Raw genomic sequence first — 17,524 nt, forward strand, 5'->3', positions numbered from 1 at the left:
AGGATATGGTAATAACATGTATGTATGTATATTGATTGGAATGTATTTCATTTGCAAATATTAGCAAAAGAAAAAAGGAAAAAATATTTCATTTGCAATGACGCATGTACAGAAAAGATAAAGGCTCCACCTACTTATGACGTATCGTATCTTTAAGTATATTCTCCACATTTACCAAATTGATTTCCACTTGCTTTTTTTCTTCTTCCTTAAGTTTTGGAGCGTTGAACCCTTCTGGTAAACAGAAATTGGAAATATATTATCAATTTCTATAAATTTCATTTTTGATTTATGAGGAAGCTATAAGCTAGCTAATAAGGTGGTAAAATCTGGTTCTGCAATCTGAAAATAGAAATTATTTTTACGGACACCAGATCAATTTTTGAATTTCCATCCATCTCCGTTTTCATGGGAGCCACGTCGGTCAAAGGAAAACGGTAGACTTGACTCTGGAACACGTCATTCCCCGTTAGCACCGCTCCTCTCCGTTAAATGATTTTAACGTCTCCGTTAATAAAGAACGTCAACGATGACATCACTCGCTACCTCTCCAACGTTCGATTTCTAGAGTTTCTAGATTTCTTGTCTTAAATAGTTAATAAGTGACCCGACCTGGTATTAACGATTCCTAACGATTCTTCTTCTTCTTCTTGGGGAAGGGGTTACGTCGTGAGTGACTTCCGTGAGAAGTCATAAGGTCCAAACGCGTACATAAAGCCGATGGCTACGGCTTCGTTCTCTTCTTCTTCTCTATTATTATTGTTATTGTCTGGTTTTAGAAGCTACCGTCGTTTCGTTCCGGTCTTCAATAGCAGAAAAAATCGGACCTTTTTTTGGGAAAATTAGGGCAAGGATAACTACAGAGCTTTCGCGATTCTGCGTCAGTTAAGCTTATCTTCTCATTTCGTTTCTCTCTTTTGGGTTAAAATTGCAGTCTCTCTTCTCTTCTTCCTTGGTTCTTTCTTCCTTCGTCAGAATCCACTCGCTTTCTTTTTTTCTTTTTTCCAATTTTTTCCTCCTTGAAGAAGTCCATATAGCCAAATCTGTTGAACCATCTTCTCCAATACGATCCATCTCGGTTCGACTTCCGTCCGTTCTCATAGCTTTCAAAGTTGGATTTGGAGGATTTTTTGTCCGGGATTCGGCTCCTGCTTGCCCTGGTTCTGTTCTTGGAGGATTTCGGATCCTATTTTTCTGGTTTGTTTGGGCATTCTTTGAATCTTTAGTTTTAGCATTGAATTTGTAGAAATAAGATTCTGATTTCCCTCTCTTTGCCCCTTTTCTTTAAGTTCTTTGATCGATAAGTAAGTAGATCCCTCCATTGGCCCAGCCGAATAGAATCATGAGAAATTCTTGACGGATTTTGGGGCTATAGCGCTTCTGTTCTTAATCAGGAGCACTAGAGGTCCGTAGTTAGGGGGGGAAAAAACTAAGGGAGGGGAAAAATGTCTACCGCCGATGTTGATCTTCGTCCCATTCCGAAGGAGTCTGTGCTCTCATCGGGCTGCTTCCATGGCCAGTCGGGTTTTCCCTCGAGTGAATCGATAATGATCTTTCTCACGCTTTCTGGTTCGGTGATTCCATTGCGTGTGTTGGAGTCGGATTCAATCTCCTCAGTTAAGCTGAGAATTCAATCTTGCAAAGGGTTTGTCGTGAAGAAGCAAAAGCTTGTCTTAGGTGGTAGAGAGTTGGCAAGGAACGATTCTCTCGTTCGGGACTATGGTGTTACTGACGGCAATGTTCTTCATTTGGTTCTCCGTCTTTCTGATCTCCGGGTAATCAATGTCAAGACTGCCTGTGGGAAGGACTTGGAGTTTCATGTTGAACGGCGTAGAAATATAGCATACATCAAACAGCAGATCGCCAAGAAGGGGAAAGATTTTGTTGACCTCAAGGACCTGGACCTAATCTGTAATGGAGAGGAACTGGATGATCAGTGGCTCATTGACGATATTTCTAAAGATAGTGATGCTGTGATTCACTTGCTGGTTCGGAAGTCTGCAAAAGTCAGGGCCAAACCTGTTGAAAAAGAGTTTGAATTATCGGTTGTGGCTGCTGACTCCAATGTAGGGAAAGTATTTGATGAAGAGGTAGATGCAGGAAGCCAGTTGCGTAATGGGTCGCAGGATCTCTGTGTGATTACTCGGAAGCCACAGGATTTAGGTTTCAAATTGCAACCTTTTATTGTCAATCCGAAGATCAAATTATCCTCAGTTGTTAAGGATATGGTTAGCTCCACCTTTGATGGATTGAAGAGTGGAAACAAACCGGTCAGATCCTCAGAAGGTTCAGGAGGAGCATATTTTATGCCAGATTCTTCAGGGCACAAGTTTGTCTCTGTTTTCAAGCCAACTGATGAGGAACCTATGGCAGTGAATAATCCTCGAGGGCTACCACTTTCATCTGATGGTGAAGGTTTGAAAAGAGGGACAGTTGTAGGCGAAGGAGCATATAGAGAAGTTGCAGCATATATTTTGGATCACCCAAGGAATGGTCCGCGGTCTCTTTCTGGCGAAGAGAAAGGCCAAGAGAGAGGTTTTGCTGGTGTCCCTCCTACAGTTATGGTGAATTGTTTGCATGAGGAGTTCAATTACCCAGATGGGTTTGAGGTTTTGAAGACCGGATCCTTGCAAATGTTCATGAAGAACATTGGGAGTTGTGAGGACATGGGTCCTCGTGCTTTCCCGGTGGAGGAGGTCCATAAAATCTCTGTGTTGGACATCAGATTGGCAAATGCAGATCGACATGCTGGAAATATTCTGGTGGGAAGAGAAGGGGATCGTACTGTGTTGATCCCAATTGATCATGGGTACTGCCTACCAGAGAATGTAAGTATTCTTGTTTTCATTTAGTTTTGTTTAATACTAAATAATGGTTACCTAGCGCTAACACTGAGTTTGTGTTAAATTGTTAGTGTGTTAGTGAAGTTATATTGTTGTGAGTAGTGTCATTTGACTTTTTTCATGGTTCTTCCTTAAGTTTTTGATATTGGTTTGAGTGATGTTTTCAGTACTTGAATATCTTCGGCATTTGTTATGCATTCATGTTTTTCTTTTGGAGTTCATTAAAAATTGGTCTTCATCTTGGTAGCGGATACAATACTGTAGTATTTAGGAAGAGCTGAGGTTATGGCTTGTATTTGCACTTCAAAAGAGAGAAGCGAATAGGTTATAGCTGTTTGCCGTGAACAATAATTTTGTTTGACCATCAACCACAGGAAGAAATCTTTCTCTCTCTCTCTCTCTCACACACACACACACACACTTGTGTTCCTGGTTGAGTGTGATTGATTGTCAATCAACTTGAGCCATAATTTCATAATTCTATAGCTTCTCTTGGGGTCAGATTTTGTTTTAGATTCTATAGTTTTTTTTTCTTTTTCTTTTGTTGTGAGAGAAATTTATCCTAACGATAATATCTTTTGCCGGTGTGACAGTTTGAAGATTGCACATTTGATTGGCTTTACTGGCCGCAAGCTCGTGAGCCTTACACCCCTGATACAATTGAGTATATTAGATCACTGGATGCTGAACAAGATATTGCACTTCTGAGGTTCCATGGATGGAAAATATCTCAGGAGTGTGCCCGCATCTTCCGCATATCCACCATGCTTCTGAAGAAGGGAGCTGAGAAAGGGCTCACTCCTTTTGCTATTGGAAGTATAATGTGCAGAGAGACTTTGAAGAAAGAGTCTGTGATTGAGAAGATCATTCATGAAGCCATGGATGCTGTGCTACCAGGAACAAGTGAATCTTTGTTCCTCAAATCTGTATCTCAGATCATGGACCGCTACCTTGAATTGCTCACCATATAATAGGCAATGCATTCTGTAGGTATATGTGTATATGTGCATAATTCCGACCTTATATGGTAATCATTTTTTTCTCCCTCAACTATTACTCTAATCCCTATCTAGAGTTTGAACAGAAGCAGAAGATCTTGGTTTGATCTCGGTTTGATCTCAGTTTATCAATATCAATATATTATTTCTTTACTACAGCTTGAAGCAACGATTTTCAACTGTCCTGCAGCACTCTTTTATGTTGCAGGAGCTGATGTTCAATGTGGTCCAAGCAAGCTTTTTCTGCTTCATTTTGCTTGATGGTCCCTAAGGTTTTTGTAGTTCAATTTAGGCTTTTCTCATTTGGTTTATATGGTCCGTAAGCCATAAAATTTTGGTTGATAATGTAGCACCCATTGTCCTTCGATCATTCATCATCAAGTTTCAGTCTCTATGAGCAATAAAAGGTGGTTCCAATTCCATTCAAACTTCAAGTTATTCATAGCATTTGGTTACAAATCAAATACACGAACAATGGAATGCTGTTTTTGTTTTTGGGTTAAATGAAAAATCCACCCGTACGTATGTATACGACTCTATGATATGTTGATTATGAAGTCCCTGTAATTCTGTCAGGGGAGATTATCCGGACTCTATGAAGTCATATATCTCTGAATTAGTGAATTTCAGTTTATTCTTAATTGCAAGTTTTAAAGTGTCAAGTGATATGGATATGTATATATTCGATATAATACATATTATTTTGTCTCTTTAATTAGATTGTATTAAAATGCATTAGCCAGTACAATACAATACTCTATTAAATCATTTTATCAACATTATATTAGATACTGATATTTCAAATCATACTCATTTAAGACTTAACAGCCTGGTATAGACTTTCTCCATTTCACCAAAGAAAAAGTGGACTGACTTCCATTTCATTCTAACTTATGAGGGGGAAAATTTTTCCTGACACTTCCCTCTCTGCCCTTTTTTTTTCTTTCTGAAGCCTTCCATATCCACTTTATTGAATTGTTTCCCATCCTAGGGATCAGGATACTCCATTATTCAACCTGACTTTTGTTACCATTCAAACCAAATGGGTCCCATGATCCCATCCTTCCCAGTTTCCATTTGAAACACCATTAAGATTAGCCTTCTTTAATTACTGCCTCTACCGGATATTCTCTTTAATTCTAAACTTCAATCACTTTAAACCATACCATAATTAATACAAATTATCAAACTTGTCCATAAGAGAGCTTCAATGAGGTAATAATGTCTGAACGCCACATGCTCTCTCTTACACTTAATTCTTTTTTTCCCCACAAGAGCCCAGTATCTCTTTCATCTTTTACCTCAAGGCCTCTCTCTCTCTCTCTCTCTCTGAGTGATCGTTACCTGTGTGTCTCTCTCTGACACTTTCATAGACACATTTAAGTGAGGAGGGTGGCTGAGTTGGTAGAGGGCAAGGAGTTGCAGAGAATCAGAGAGAGATAGCCATGAATCATCATCCATCATCAACATCATAAGCCACAGAGACCTCCATCAGGTAGAACAAATCTTGCATCATGTATAGTGGCAACGATCTTCTTGATCTTTGTGGTGATAGTGATCCTCATCATCTTCTTCACTGTGTTCAAGCCCAAGGACCCAAAGATCTCTGTGAACGCAGTGCAGCTTCCAACATTCTCCATATCTAACGGTACTGTCAGCTTTACCTTCTCTCAGTACATCTCAGTAAGGAACCCTAACAGGGCCGTCTTCACCCACTACGACAGCTCTCTGCAACTCCTCTACTCCGGCAACCAAGTGGGTTTCATGTTCATCCCCGCCGGAGCCATCGATGCCGGTCGTACCAAGTATTTGGCCGCCACCTTCACCGTCCAATCTTTCCCTCTCATGGTGGCGCCGGCGACAACCACGATGACCATGAATGCTACGCCCACCATCACCAACGGCTTCGACGGGACTAGAGTGGGTCCGACAATGGAGATTGAGTTGAGGATGAGAATGGCTGGTCAAGTTAGGGTTCTGCGCTTCTTCACTCATCACGTAGAGGGGAAGACCAGTTGCAGAGTAGCCGTTGCCGTCAGTGACGGATCCGTCTTAGGGTTTCATTGCTGATTGCTGCATTCTTCTCTCAATTTTCTTAGTGTTCTGCTTCTTACGTTTTAGATTTTAATTTCTAGTTTGCTTTGAGAAATTGTAAAAACAGTAAAGGGAAATTCTTTTTGTTTGGATTTTCTTCTGCAATTCTTAGATTGGAATGTGGATTTTTTGTAAGATAAAACATAGTTGAATCCAAGTCTTTTTTGTGTGGTTGAATTGGAAGCCTCAGGGTCTCTCAACTCTGAACTGTTAATCAATCAAAATCACTAAAGTAGCGTGAAATGCGGCATTATTTGGGACTCTTTAGGGTTGCAGTTCATCATTTTGTCGTAGTAGGACCAAATGCACGCTTCCCCTGGCAATCTTATCATATATTTTGAATTCAGAAGTGGGTGAGTGTTCCACTCAGGTTGCTGCTGTTCATCGAGACTTCCTTGACTCCCCCCAAAAATTGAGCTTTTGGATCTGAATCTGAATCCAAATCCAAATCCAAATCCAAATAGGTTATAAGTCCCAACCCTAGAATTGTCATGTGTACGTCAGCATCTACTGATTCAGATTCTTGGATCCAAGGTTCTAGGGTTTCAAATCATAGGCAGCACATCAGATTTCAAGGCTCGGATCTGAACTGCGGCCTGAAAAATGCTGAATCAGAGGCCGATCTGGTTTGATCTAAGCAATTGCCCACCGCACCATGTATTCAAATGATTGTCTGATACGTCTAATCGTAAAAGACTAAGAGGGATTAAGTTTAATTTAATGGGTTCCAAGGGATTTGCAAAAGTATTGAATGATTGATTAATGAGGGATTGGGAATTTGCAGCATTGTGTTCTTGAGAAAAAGCGAAAAGCCTCAACAGAGACTCTCTGTGTCGACTGTCAGCAGCATGTGCTTTTTGCTTTCGGCGTGTGGACCTTTTCGTGGGTTTAGGGCCTGTTTCGTAGCGTTTCTACTCTTTACTCAATGCATAACAATTAACAAACACAGCCCAGGTTTTGGATCAGCAAAGACTGGGCATGTCTAGGTTTCCAAATTCCAGCCCATGGGCTGATTCAGCCCAAGGTCACTATTAAGTGGACCATGGGCTTCTTTCTGAAAGCCCAAGGGGAAGTTGCAGCCCATGGGCTGATTCAGTCTCAAGAACCCACGCAAATACCTTATGGGCCGACCCACTTCTCTTTGTTCAGTGAATTCATGGGCTGAACCAAAATCTGCCTCCAAAAGAGTTGGACTTTAGTGTAAAAAGATGAATCTATAGATTTCATGAATCTAGATATTTTCACAACCAAACAGACATAAATCTCGCATTCATGAATCCAGAGATTTGAAATCTATAGACTTCAAATCTCTAGAGTCATGATTCGTAAAATTAACTGTTTGGTTAGTTTGAATTTTTGGAATGAAATTTCTAGATTTATCTTAAAAAAATATTTATTGAATTATGGTTCAAATCTTTAACGTTTTGATAGTATGGGTGAAATCTCTGGATTTCACCTCATACCCATAAATCTAGAGATTCACGTTTTTAGTGTAAAAATGTGAATCTCTAGATTTCATGAATCTAGGAATTCACACAACCAAACAGGTAAAAATCTCATATTTGTGAATCCAGAGATTTGAAATCTCTGGATTCGCGTAACCAAACAGGCCCTAAAACAATCTTGAACTTCACAGTTTGGTTGGTGAGTTCAAAACGACCTATTACTTTTTCAAGCCTTTGTGAACAGTTGAAGCTCTTTTTGGCCAAAAAAAAGAACAGTTGAAGCTCTCATTCCAACCACTGAATAGGTAGAACATATCTAGATTAACATGCAAAAATTCAGATTTTAATAGTCGAAAGATGCATTTGTTATAAACATGTCAGTGAAAACAGAGACCCAGAACTCAAGAAGGGCAAGTAAACCACTAAATCTTTAATCTAATCGAAACCTTGAGTCTGAGTTTCTCTGCAAATTGAAGTGCAGGAAGACTTAGACAGAAAAAAGGGAGAAAGAAAGGACTTTAAAAAGGGACTTTAAAGGGGGGGACTAAGAGTGCTCTTCACTCTAGCAGGTTCTGCAAAGAGGAAGACAAAAGGAATATTTCAAATAGGGTTACTCGGGTTTGGTGAGTTATAATAAACATATCCTTGCTGGCTTTAGGATTGGAATCATGAAAGCAGAGAGATTACAGGAATGATAGCTTGAGAAGAATCAAGATTGTTAGGTACTTGATTGATTAGTGTTTCAAAAGCTTTGAAGCTGTTGGATGGAGTTGAGTCAAGCTCTTTAGTTATCTTACGATCCAATCTAGCACTCGCCGTACACCAGAATGGATTCCATTAGAATCATAACAAAGAGATAAGAAGATATAATAGACCCAAAGAGACCCCATGCTTGAACTGTGGTGGAGACTACTCTACAGTGGAATGGCCATTCTTGGTTTTCTCGCAGCCAACCAATATTGTGATATCCCTGAAGTTGATTTTGGCCTTGTTTTTGTTTTTGTGAAAGATTTTGGCCTTATCTCATATCTAAAGATACCATTGCACATGGAGTTGTTTGCTTTTCAATCCATATATGATGGAGGATAACAAAGCTGACACTGGGTTTACTGGGTTTAACTGAGTTTTCTGTCTAACTTTCTACTTTGATGAATACTAGCTAATGATGTAAACCACAGAAACTAAGAAGCAGTCTATCTTTCTGGGTTGGCATGAAAGAGAACAACTCAAAAGGAAATTCTTTACTCCTGAGATGAGAGATTCTAATTCCTCATTCTATACAGTCTCTGTCTCTTACATTTACAGAAAGTTTTCCTGTAGAATTGCACTCACTTATCAGTTCCAACTCCAAAAGACTCACCTGGGAAATGAAAAATAGAATCCCTAGAGGGATGTGAGAGGTGTGGTTTGAAGTCTGAAAGGACCCACCAAAATGGAATATGTGGTGGGTTCCATTAATATATCTATTAATATGAAACCTCATCTACTTTTTCTCACATTGAATGCAACTTTTTATTTAGTCATGGACAGCTAGGGTTTGGCCCTTTGGCATGAAATCAAGATGCCAATCTCATCACCAATTCATCAGCTGCTGGTAAGCGTTGATACTAAAGATAACATGAACATATTCTAGTTGATAATACATTCAAGTAATTATGTTTATTATTAGATGGTGGGATATTCTGCAATAATTTTTGGCCTTTTCTATTCAATTATCAATGATAAGAAGGAAGAAAGGGATTATTTTGAAGGATAAAAAAAGCCAAGTGAAAAGTTAGAAGTCCACATCCCCTCATAAGGACAATAATAATGGAACAGTGGACCAAAAACAATCTAGATTCATGGTTTGTCATCAACATCAACTGTTAACCTAATTGACTCCGAAGTCCCAATAAGAGTGACAGCTCTCTTCTCTTTACACATACGCTATAAAGTCTTTTAGCTTTTGACATTAACTCCAAAAAGATTCATGGTGAGGAAGGAGGACTCTTATATCATGGGTACGTATTTTCTTTACATTTTCATTAGCTTACGAGTCGATATTGATACTAGTAACTAACTAGGGTTTTCCTTTTTGTATTGGTAAGTATGAAATAGTTTTGCCAAACAAGTTCTACAAATACGTACTGATTTCACAGTCGCATGGATCAAGTCATACTAGATCGGGCGAGAACCATTCAACTTTTATTAAAAATAGTGAAGACTAACACCTTATGTAAGTGGTCCCTATAGGAGGGTACTTCTCAAGTATTCATTTGTCTTGCCTCTTTAATGATTCAAAAAAAAGAAAGTGGATATCTTGATTGATTACTCAAAAGCTTCTTTCTAAGCCATTTCATGTTTGTTCTTTGCTCCAATTATGTTTGTCTTTGATAACATCCACCAATCTCGTCTTTCCCAAACAACCAAGGGATGAATAGAATGACACACCACCAATCTCTAGCATCCACCTTCCTCTCTCTCTCTCTCATCCTCTTAAAAGGTGTTAAATTTTGCCTCCCACCCCCAGTTGTTAATAAGTTAGAGCCCAAAATTAGGTTAAAAAACAAATACATTTAAAGGATTTCTCATAATTTGGTTTCTAGAGATGGTGAGATCATGAGAGATTATATCTATTTCCATTGAATTGAATAGATGGGACCAGAAGGTGGGTCTAACCATTGGGGGGGTTTTTTTAAGAAATTATTATTCATATATGGCAAAACAATTGAGTAAAGATTGTGTGGTTCTCCTGAAGATCACCTTAATAGTATTATGTTGATCTAAGCTTATTCTATCCTTTTGAATGTAAAAAACTTCTAATCAATAATAAAGGAGCAAGCCTAAAGAGTTGGCCATGACTGACCACTCCTTAGTAGTAATATTTCATTTTGAAGAATTTGTAACTCGTGTTGAACTTGAATATTATGCATTAAATACACAGCTCTGTGTTGTCTATGGTCGAAATTTTACAGTAACTCATCACTTATTGTAGTAATATATGCCTAAATTTTACCATTTATACACATTTTGAACCTACCATTTTGAAGAATTCGACAAAATTTATGTCACTCACCACTTATGATAGTGATTTGCACACCTTAGTTTTTACTATATGTATGCGCCCTGGATTCGAAATAGTTCCCTGAAATTCCAAAGCTTAATAAAAATTTAATTTTCCCCTTGACAAGAAATATGTGTTTAATCCACCTACGAGACCCACTTACTTAAAAACAACAGCTAACAACAGAGTTTAAAAGACAAAATGGTTGTCACCCTCTTCATATATCAGCTTCAATCTTTTTTTTTCTTTCTCTTCTTGTTGTGTGACTGTTTAATAATTTCATGTGACCTCTCTTTATCCATTGTGGCATTTGTCACTTTTGCCAAATGTCAGTCTCAAGACGGTGGGATCCATTGTCGCATTTGTTACTCTTGCCAAATGTCAGTCTCAAGGCTGTGGGATCCGTTGTTGCATTTGCCACTCTTGCCAAATGTCGGTTCAGAAGGTTGTCAGATCTTAAGCAAATCCGTAGAAAAATTTATTGCTTGCATATTACGTTTAACAATAGACTAGAAATTTGGAGTCCAGATTCTTTACTCGTCAGAGTAAAAGCAAAGGACTGTGCTCCCTTCACACATTTTCACCACATATTATAAAGGGAGGCCAATTGAGGTTTCAATGATAATTTTTCTTTCAGTCTCACTTCGATCTTTTGTATGGTAAAGAAATGTGAGCACAACATAGACATCGAAGATCGAAACTCATTAACTTGCGGCTGTGTTTTTCTTGGTAAAGGTATCCTAAAACCTAGATTTGTGGCTGTCGATGTAGGGTTTCCCTTGGCCTTAGCTTTTAGGGTTAGAAGAGGCCAAGAAAAGGGATTATCACATTTATAATAATTGCAATGGGTACCTTGCAAGTACTTCATGACCCCATTTTCAATACGAATTTACGAATTCGTACCACTCTGCCCTACTCACTCTTCTTCACGTCAACGGCGTACGATAGCAACATGTGGACCACGTGGGCTAACCTTGTTGGACACAATCGACGACTGAATATAACAAGGGAATCAATCTGGGTCCAACCTAATTAACACTGACCCGACCCATTCCCATTTACTGCCCGATTAAGATGTGCTTGATTAGGGTCCAGTCACAAAAGTAGTGGGTTCATGTCTAACCAATGTAGACGAGGAAATCTTTATGAACCTTATCAGGCTAACTGAAACCGACTAAACCAATAGATTGAGACCCCTACATGTGAACCATGACATAGACCCGACCCATGGCGGCCCACACCCGACTCCTAATAAAGTTCGCCTGGGGTCATATGATTCGATGTTATTACATAAATACAGTTAGGGGGAGGGATTTGTTCAAGTGAGTTTTCACATACGGTGAATCAATCATCAATCAAGGACCATCTGTCCCACGTGTCATGTAGGTTTTAAAAGACATTCTTCCCCCTTGCATGAAACTTCCCACGTGTACCCACTTTTTGGATTTCTGGATTTCGTGTTGGTGTTGTCGTTATATTTTCTTCACCATATAATAGGGATAGAGTCTATCTGAATATTGACAAATGAATCAGAGATAAAATTCTTAGTACGTAAATCTTTTTCCTAATATGTGATGAAGAAGTGTAACGAGAAGCACAATCGGATAAAAGATCCCGACTCATTTGTTTCTTGATGCATTAAGAACTAGCTAGAGAGTTATGAGTCACAACGTGCTTTACTCTCTGTGCTCTCATCCAAGTGTGCTAATCTTCTCTTCGTCTTGCCACACACTCTTATATTTTGTACGTGTATATGCCCACACCCAAGGGTATTAAATTCCAAATGGGGATATGGGTGGTTTTTAGTTAGTTGAATTTTGGGGCACCTAGTCTTTTCTTGGCAATTGTCATTCCTCTCTAAGAAGTCCTTTTCAGGATTTAAATCCTTAATTTAGTGCTAACTCTGAAGTTGATAGAACAAATTGAATCAAACCTTTTCAACTATCTCATATTAGTCGGCATAATATAGTGCTTATACACTAAATTGGACCCCATTATTTATAAATTCGTAATTCCTGGGTCAACTTCATATTCAAAGTAGTACATGATGCATTAGTCAAGTTCCTACTTAATGAAGGATTAATCATGGATCCGTATTAGAAACAGATTTTCTAGAATTTTTGAGTGTTTTACAACATCTTAATCCGTTCATGAACCCTAAACCCCTTTAGCATCAAGTGGCTCTAAACAAAAAATGAAAAGTGGTTTTGAAGTGTCACGCTTCTCTCTCTCTCTCTCTCTCTCTCTCCATCCCTATCTTCTCTTCTCTTTCTTTAAAGTAGCATACAGCTATGCCTACGACATGGACCTCACACCAACATCTATTAATCCTCTCTTAATTCGTCTCCTTCCACTATATTTAAGCCACTCTATACCTCACATTTCCATGCTAGCTTTACTCCGTATGATCCATTCCCTTGCTGCTAGCTTCTCTTCTTCTTTTTCCTCTGCAACCAAAAACAAAAAATGGGTTATGATAGGCTTGGATCACCCGAGCACCCAATTGAACTGGAGAAAACCACCAACACCACGAACAAGAAAGGAAAGCGGAAGCTCATTATAGTGGGAGTTTTCGCTTTCGTCCTCCTTGTAGCTGCTGTGGCTTCAGCAGCTTTCGTCATCGTTCTCCGCCCCAAAGGTGTTGGTTTTCATGCAATTCGGGGGAAGCCGAGTCAGTCAATCGCCAGAACTTGCAGTAAGACTCGGTACCCAGATCTCTGTGTGAACTCATTAGTCGATTTCCCCGGAACTGTCAATGCCGGTGAGCGCGATTTGGTTCATATATCAGTTAATATGACACTGCAACGTTTCGGAAAAGCACTCTACGACGTGACGGATATCGGAAACATGCAGATGGACGTGTTGGTTCGGTCGGCTTACGACGATTGTGTCGAGCTACTCGAGCAATCAGTGGATCAGCTTTCACGGTCGCTGGTGTCGGTGGCGCCGCCTGGTGGTGTAGGTGGAGGACAAGGACAAGGAGGGCCCGTCGCTTCGTCACAAGACGTGATGACGTGGCTCAGCGCTGCTCTCACCAATCAGGATACTTGTACGGACGGATTCACTGATGTAAACGGTGGCTACGTCAAGGATCAGATGTCGGCGAGGCTCAAAGATTTGGCGGAGCTGGTGAGTAATTGCTTGGCTATCTTTGCCTACTCTAGTGATGATCAGGACTTCTCTGGTGTTCCTATCCAAAACCGCCGGCGGAGATTGATGACGGAAAGCAGCGGTTCTCCGATGGTGGTGGCGGAAAATGACGCGAATGGTTCTTTTCCAGCATGGCTGAGTGAAAAGGATAGAAAGCTTCTGGCAACACCGACCGGAACCATGCGTGCTGACATTATCGTCGCTAAAGACGGCACCGGCACCTATAAGACGATTGCCGAAGCGATCAAAGCTGCTCCTGAACAAAGCTCTCGTCGTATTGTTGTCTACGTGAAGGCAGGAAGGTAGATTGATCTCACTTCGATCGTTTAATTAATTAATTAATTAATTAGGGTTAAGTTAGGTTCTTTCTTGTTCGAGAAATCATATATGATCTGCTCGAAGTTGACTTGATTGACTTTGCCAAGAAAATGAATATTAGGAAACCGGGCCGTTCTATTTTAAAATTTTAAATTTTCGAAACCGACAGGTACGAAGAAGAGAACCTCAAGGTGGGAAGGAAGAAGACCAATTTGATGTTCGTTGGAGACGGAAAAGGGAAGACCGTTATAACTGGTGGGAAGAATGTATATGAGAAATACACCACCTTCCACTCTGCATCTTTCGGTAATTAATTAAGAAATTTTTTTTTTTGTGGTGACTTAATTATTTTTGTTTCACTTGTATGTATTAACGAAGAGTCTTCGGTGAGTTGCAGCGGCGACGGGGAGTGGATTTATCGCGAAGGACATGACGTTTGAGAACTATGCGGGACCCTCGAAGCATCAAGCGGTGGCGCTGCGAGTAGGAGCCGATCATGCGGTGGTGTATCACTGCAGCATAATAGGGTATCAAGATACGCTCTACGTACACTCGCAGCGACAGTTCTTCAGAGAATGCGACGTGTACGGTACGGTTGATTTCATATTTGGAAACGCTGCGGTGGTGTTGCAGAATTGTAATCTCTACGCACGCAAGCCCATGCCCCAGCAGAAGAATACAGTCACGGCCCAGAACCGCAAAGACCCGAACCAGAACACCGGGATCTCTATCCATAATTGCCGGGTCCTCGCTGCCGCGGATCTTGAACCCGTTAAATCTTCCTACCCGACATTTCTTGGACGTCCTTGGAAGGAGTATTCCAGGACCGTCTACATGCTTTCCTACCTGGGTGATCACATCAACCCTAGGGGTTGGCTGGAGTGGAATGGCAACTTTGCCCTCAGCACCCTTTACTACGGGGAGTACATGAATTACGGCCCCGGTGCAGCCGTCGGCCAACGGGTCAGATGGAGCGGCTACCGGGTCATTACATCCGCCACCGAGGCTACCAAGTTCACTGTAGGCCAATTCATTGCCGGATCATCGTGGCTGCCTGGGACAGGAGTGGCATTTGTTTCTGGCCTATCTGCTTAACTTCTTTAATTCCTTCCTTTAGTTTGTACTTGGTAACTTTATATTATAGGGTAGGGACTATTACATATATCATAGGTGCCAGGTGCCAATCTTATCGACTGAGCAACCCTTTGATGATGGCCTCTACCTTTATTTTGATTCCTTGGTCAAACCACATTACACCAATTAAGTGTGTGCAATAATCCATTCTCTCATATCCCATACCACACATATTAATTTCTCTTTCTTATTCTTATTAAATACGAAGTGTAATTATACATGACATGACATGATGTGTAATTATTTTCTCTTTCTTTTCTATATATAATAAAATTATATGCATTGTACCCTTTTATTCCGAATATTACAAAAATGTATGTACATGGAATTATAATTACAAACCTAACCTAACAAGCAAATAGTAAACAAACCAGAAACACAGTACCAAAAAAAAAAAAAACAAAACAAACCGGAAACACAAAAGGTTTGTCACTTTCACTTCCACTTCCATCTGTATTGGTACAGCTTACAGTGCATTTGCACTTCTGGTCTCCACCATTGCCGAATTCCATGAGCTCTTATAAAATCTGGTGATGGGCTTGAGTTAATGGTGAGATTAGCAGAGGGAAGCAGATGCAAGGGCTCTGAATTATTATTTCTCAACAAAAGATTCCTTATGGAATTCCGGGTAGCTAGTTTTTCGATTTCTCTGGCTCCAATCTCTTCCATCTTCTTCCTGTGCTCAAAATAACCTATATATTCTGAGCATATGTCATCGGCTGGATTTACAAATAAACAGGGGATCCATGGAGACAAGGCAGCAAAGGGGTCCTCAGATTGGAGACCCATTACTGCCACAGTGAGGCCTGCTGTGATAAAGCTCGTTGCAATTCGAATTGCTTCTCTCAGTTCCTTATCTTCGATTTTCTCAAGTGGAGCAGATGAGAATGGTGGATTAAAGAGGAAAGATTGAACAAAAATACCTGTCATGGCCATGTTCTTGCCAGCAAGCATTACCATGGCAGAGCCCAAAGAATGACCAGCTAACCAGACATTCGAAGCTCCAGCTTCATCAACCTTTTTCTTCAGAGCTTCCAACGCAATCTTAAAGCGTGAGGTTTCATGGAGCCCATTAATGATGAAAAGGAAACCCAATCTGAGGTCCTCCTGTGCGAACGTGTTTGGGTTAATAACTGTGCCTCGGAAGGCAATGACATATCTTGGAGCTTCGTTGATTGAGTGGTGGCAGTGATTAGAAGTAGATTTGAATTCAAAAATGGCAGCAAATATGGATGAATCCACATCATCTTCGAGCTGGAGAACCAACTCAAAATGGAAGAATTCCCACCAGGGTGGAGCAAGAGCTTCATCTCCTTTACGATTCAGCTGGCGATCTCGCTCCAAAACATACACACTCATTACCAAGCTTGCAGCGACGGATCTACGGTGATATTCATTGCTCCTGCAAAACTTCGAAAGAATTTTCTTTTATTAAGAAAAAAAAATTAAATAAAATCTCACAATCTCTTAGAAGAACTACTAGATGTACCAATCGACAGTTGAGAGGTGTAGAGGTCCTGAAACGCTGAAGAAGTCCCTCACAGAGGTCATTGCTCCCTGGAAATCTGCAATTTTACCAGAGAAAACCAGAAAGAGTTATCAAATACACTTCACAAACTTGAAGAGAGTGATCAAGAGGTGGAATAAGATGCTGCATTAACATTTGAGGTGAAGCTTTTCCACCAACTCAAGAAGGTTATCCCCTGAAATTCTCTGAGAAAGTTACGTGTCTGATAGATATAGCGCCACATAGTCTTTTACAAGCGTGTGGTTATTAGTTTGCGATGCTAACTAATTTAATGCTTATTTTCCATCTTCATTTCTTGCAACACAATGGTTGTGGTAGCGCAGCAGCGCCGATGGTGGCGGTGGCAGCCACCGCTGCAATAACTCTAGCCGGTGTAGCATCATTCTATACATAAAGGAGTAAAATTTATTGGTAATGCCTCACTCCTACCACTAGATCTAATGGTAATAATACTCACAAGGTTTAAAGTATCCGTTTTGAGAATTGTATCGGCTAGGGGATTTTAAGAGAAGTATCGTCTTGTATGGAGTATTCTATTGCTCGGGCTAATGTATTTTAGTATAATTCAATGGAGAGATGAAAGTGCGAGTGTGAGTAAATGAGTAGAGTAAATGAGTATTCAAGGTTTAAGGTATCACACGATACCATGTGATACTAGCCGATACGTATTCATATTTGATCCAACTGATACGATACATCTATTCATCTCGGACATTTAAAACCCGATTCTTGGGGTGGTAGCGTTGTATTTGAATCTAACTTATTCTTAGAGGCGATCAATGTCCGATCATTCACATCGGCCGCTCGGCTCTCGTCTTTTGTGAAAAGGTTTAGCACCAATCTCGAAAAGTTTGATCACAGCTCACTTGAAGAGTAAGATTTTAACGTAAAACCCAATCATAATCTTTCAAAACATTGTGTCTAGAAGATCACTCTTGGAGATAGGTTTAGGGTTGGGAAACATGAAATGC

At 40.1% G+C, this 17,524-nt stretch overlaps 4 protein-coding genes across 5 annotated transcripts; 3 read left to right on the top strand and 1 right to left on the bottom strand.

Moving 5' to 3' along the window:
* Positions 1-629: 629 nt before the first annotated feature.
* Positions 630-4,428, top strand: LOC149014112 (phosphatidylinositol 4-kinase gamma 4-like). Its single transcript, XM_089158951.1, has 2 exons — positions 630-2,828; positions 3,437-4,428. The coding sequence occupies exons 1-2, from the start codon at positions 1,446-1,448 to the stop codon at positions 3,812-3,814; spliced, it is 1,761 nt and encodes a 586-aa protein (XP_089015077.1). The 5' UTR covers positions 630-1,445; the 3' UTR covers positions 3,815-4,428.
* Positions 4,429-5,296: 868 nt separating this feature from the next.
* Positions 5,297-6,661, top strand: LOC149014113 (Late embryogenesis abundant (LEA) hydroxyproline-rich glycoprotein family; the record flags this gene model as incomplete). Its single annotated transcript, XM_089157772.1, has 1 exon — positions 5,297-6,661. A coding segment is annotated over one exon (615 nt), but the record flags the coding sequence as incomplete, so codon positions are not given.
* Positions 6,662-12,785: 6,124 nt separating this feature from the next.
* PMEPCRF (putative pectin pectinesterase PMEPCRF) lies at positions 12,786-15,143 on the top strand. Its single transcript, XM_089158597.1, has 3 exons — positions 12,786-13,875; positions 14,061-14,197; positions 14,289-15,143. Exons 1-3 carry the CDS (start codon positions 12,890-12,892, stop codon positions 14,984-14,986), a joined length of 1,821 nt encoding a protein of 606 aa, XP_089014723.1. The 5' UTR covers positions 12,786-12,889; the 3' UTR covers positions 14,987-15,143.
* On the bottom strand, positions 15,107-16,710 carry LOC149014115 (GDSL esterase/lipase At4g10955-like). 2 transcript variants are annotated; one of them, XM_089158598.1, is made up of 2 exons: positions 16,515-16,710; positions 15,107-16,427 (listed from the first exon to the last, which is right to left on the bottom strand). In XM_089158598.1, the coding sequence occupies exons 1-2, from the start codon at positions 16,574-16,576 to the stop codon at positions 15,461-15,463; spliced, it is 1,029 nt and encodes a 342-aa protein (XP_089014724.1). In that variant the 5' UTR covers positions 16,577-16,710; the 3' UTR covers positions 15,107-15,460. The 2 variants fall into 2 exon arrangements, with proteins under 2 accessions (XP_089014724.1, XP_089014725.1); XM_089158599.1 differs by having other exon boundaries at positions 15,107-16,435.
* Positions 16,711-17,524: the final 814 nt, after the last annotated feature.

Source organism: Hakea prostrata, chromosome 6, assembly GCF_041222555.1.
Source record: "Hakea prostrata isolate BN-2017 chromosome 6, UWA_Hpros_2, whole genome shotgun sequence".
Lineage (NCBI taxonomy): Eukaryota > Viridiplantae > Streptophyta > Magnoliopsida > Proteales > Proteaceae > Hakea > Hakea prostrata.

What these genes read in the sequence shown, in the direction of transcription:
- LOC149014112 (XM_089158951.1), top strand. Translation starts at nt 1,446, where the DNA reads ATGTCTACCGCCGATGTTGATCTTCGTCCCATTCCGAAGGAGTCTGTG. An exon ending in GGTACTGCCTACCAGAGAAT is followed by an intron (nt 2,829 to 3,436) that starts GTAAGTATTCTT and finishes CCGGTGTGACAG; the next exon opens with TTTGAAGATTGCACATTTGA.
- LOC149014115 (XM_089158598.1), bottom strand. Translation starts at nt 16,576, where the DNA reads ATGACCTCTGTGAGGGACTTCTTCAGCGTTTCAGGACCTCTACACCTC. An exon ending in CACCTCTCAACTGTCGATTG is followed by an intron (nt 16,428 to 16,514) that starts GTACATCTAGTA and finishes GAAGTTTTGCAG; the next exon opens with GAGCAATGAATATCACCGTA.
- PMEPCRF (XM_089158597.1), top strand. Translation starts at nt 12,890, where the DNA reads ATGGGTTATGATAGGCTTGGATCACCCGAGCACCCAATTGAACTGGAG. An exon ending in GTCTACGTGAAGGCAGGAAG is followed by an intron (nt 13,876 to 14,060) that starts GTAGATTGATCT and finishes CGAAACCGACAG; the next exon opens with GTACGAAGAAGAGAACCTCA. An exon ending in CTTCCACTCTGCATCTTTCG is followed by an intron (nt 14,198 to 14,288) that starts GTAATTAATTAA and finishes GGTGAGTTGCAG; the next exon opens with CGGCGACGGGGAGTGGATTT.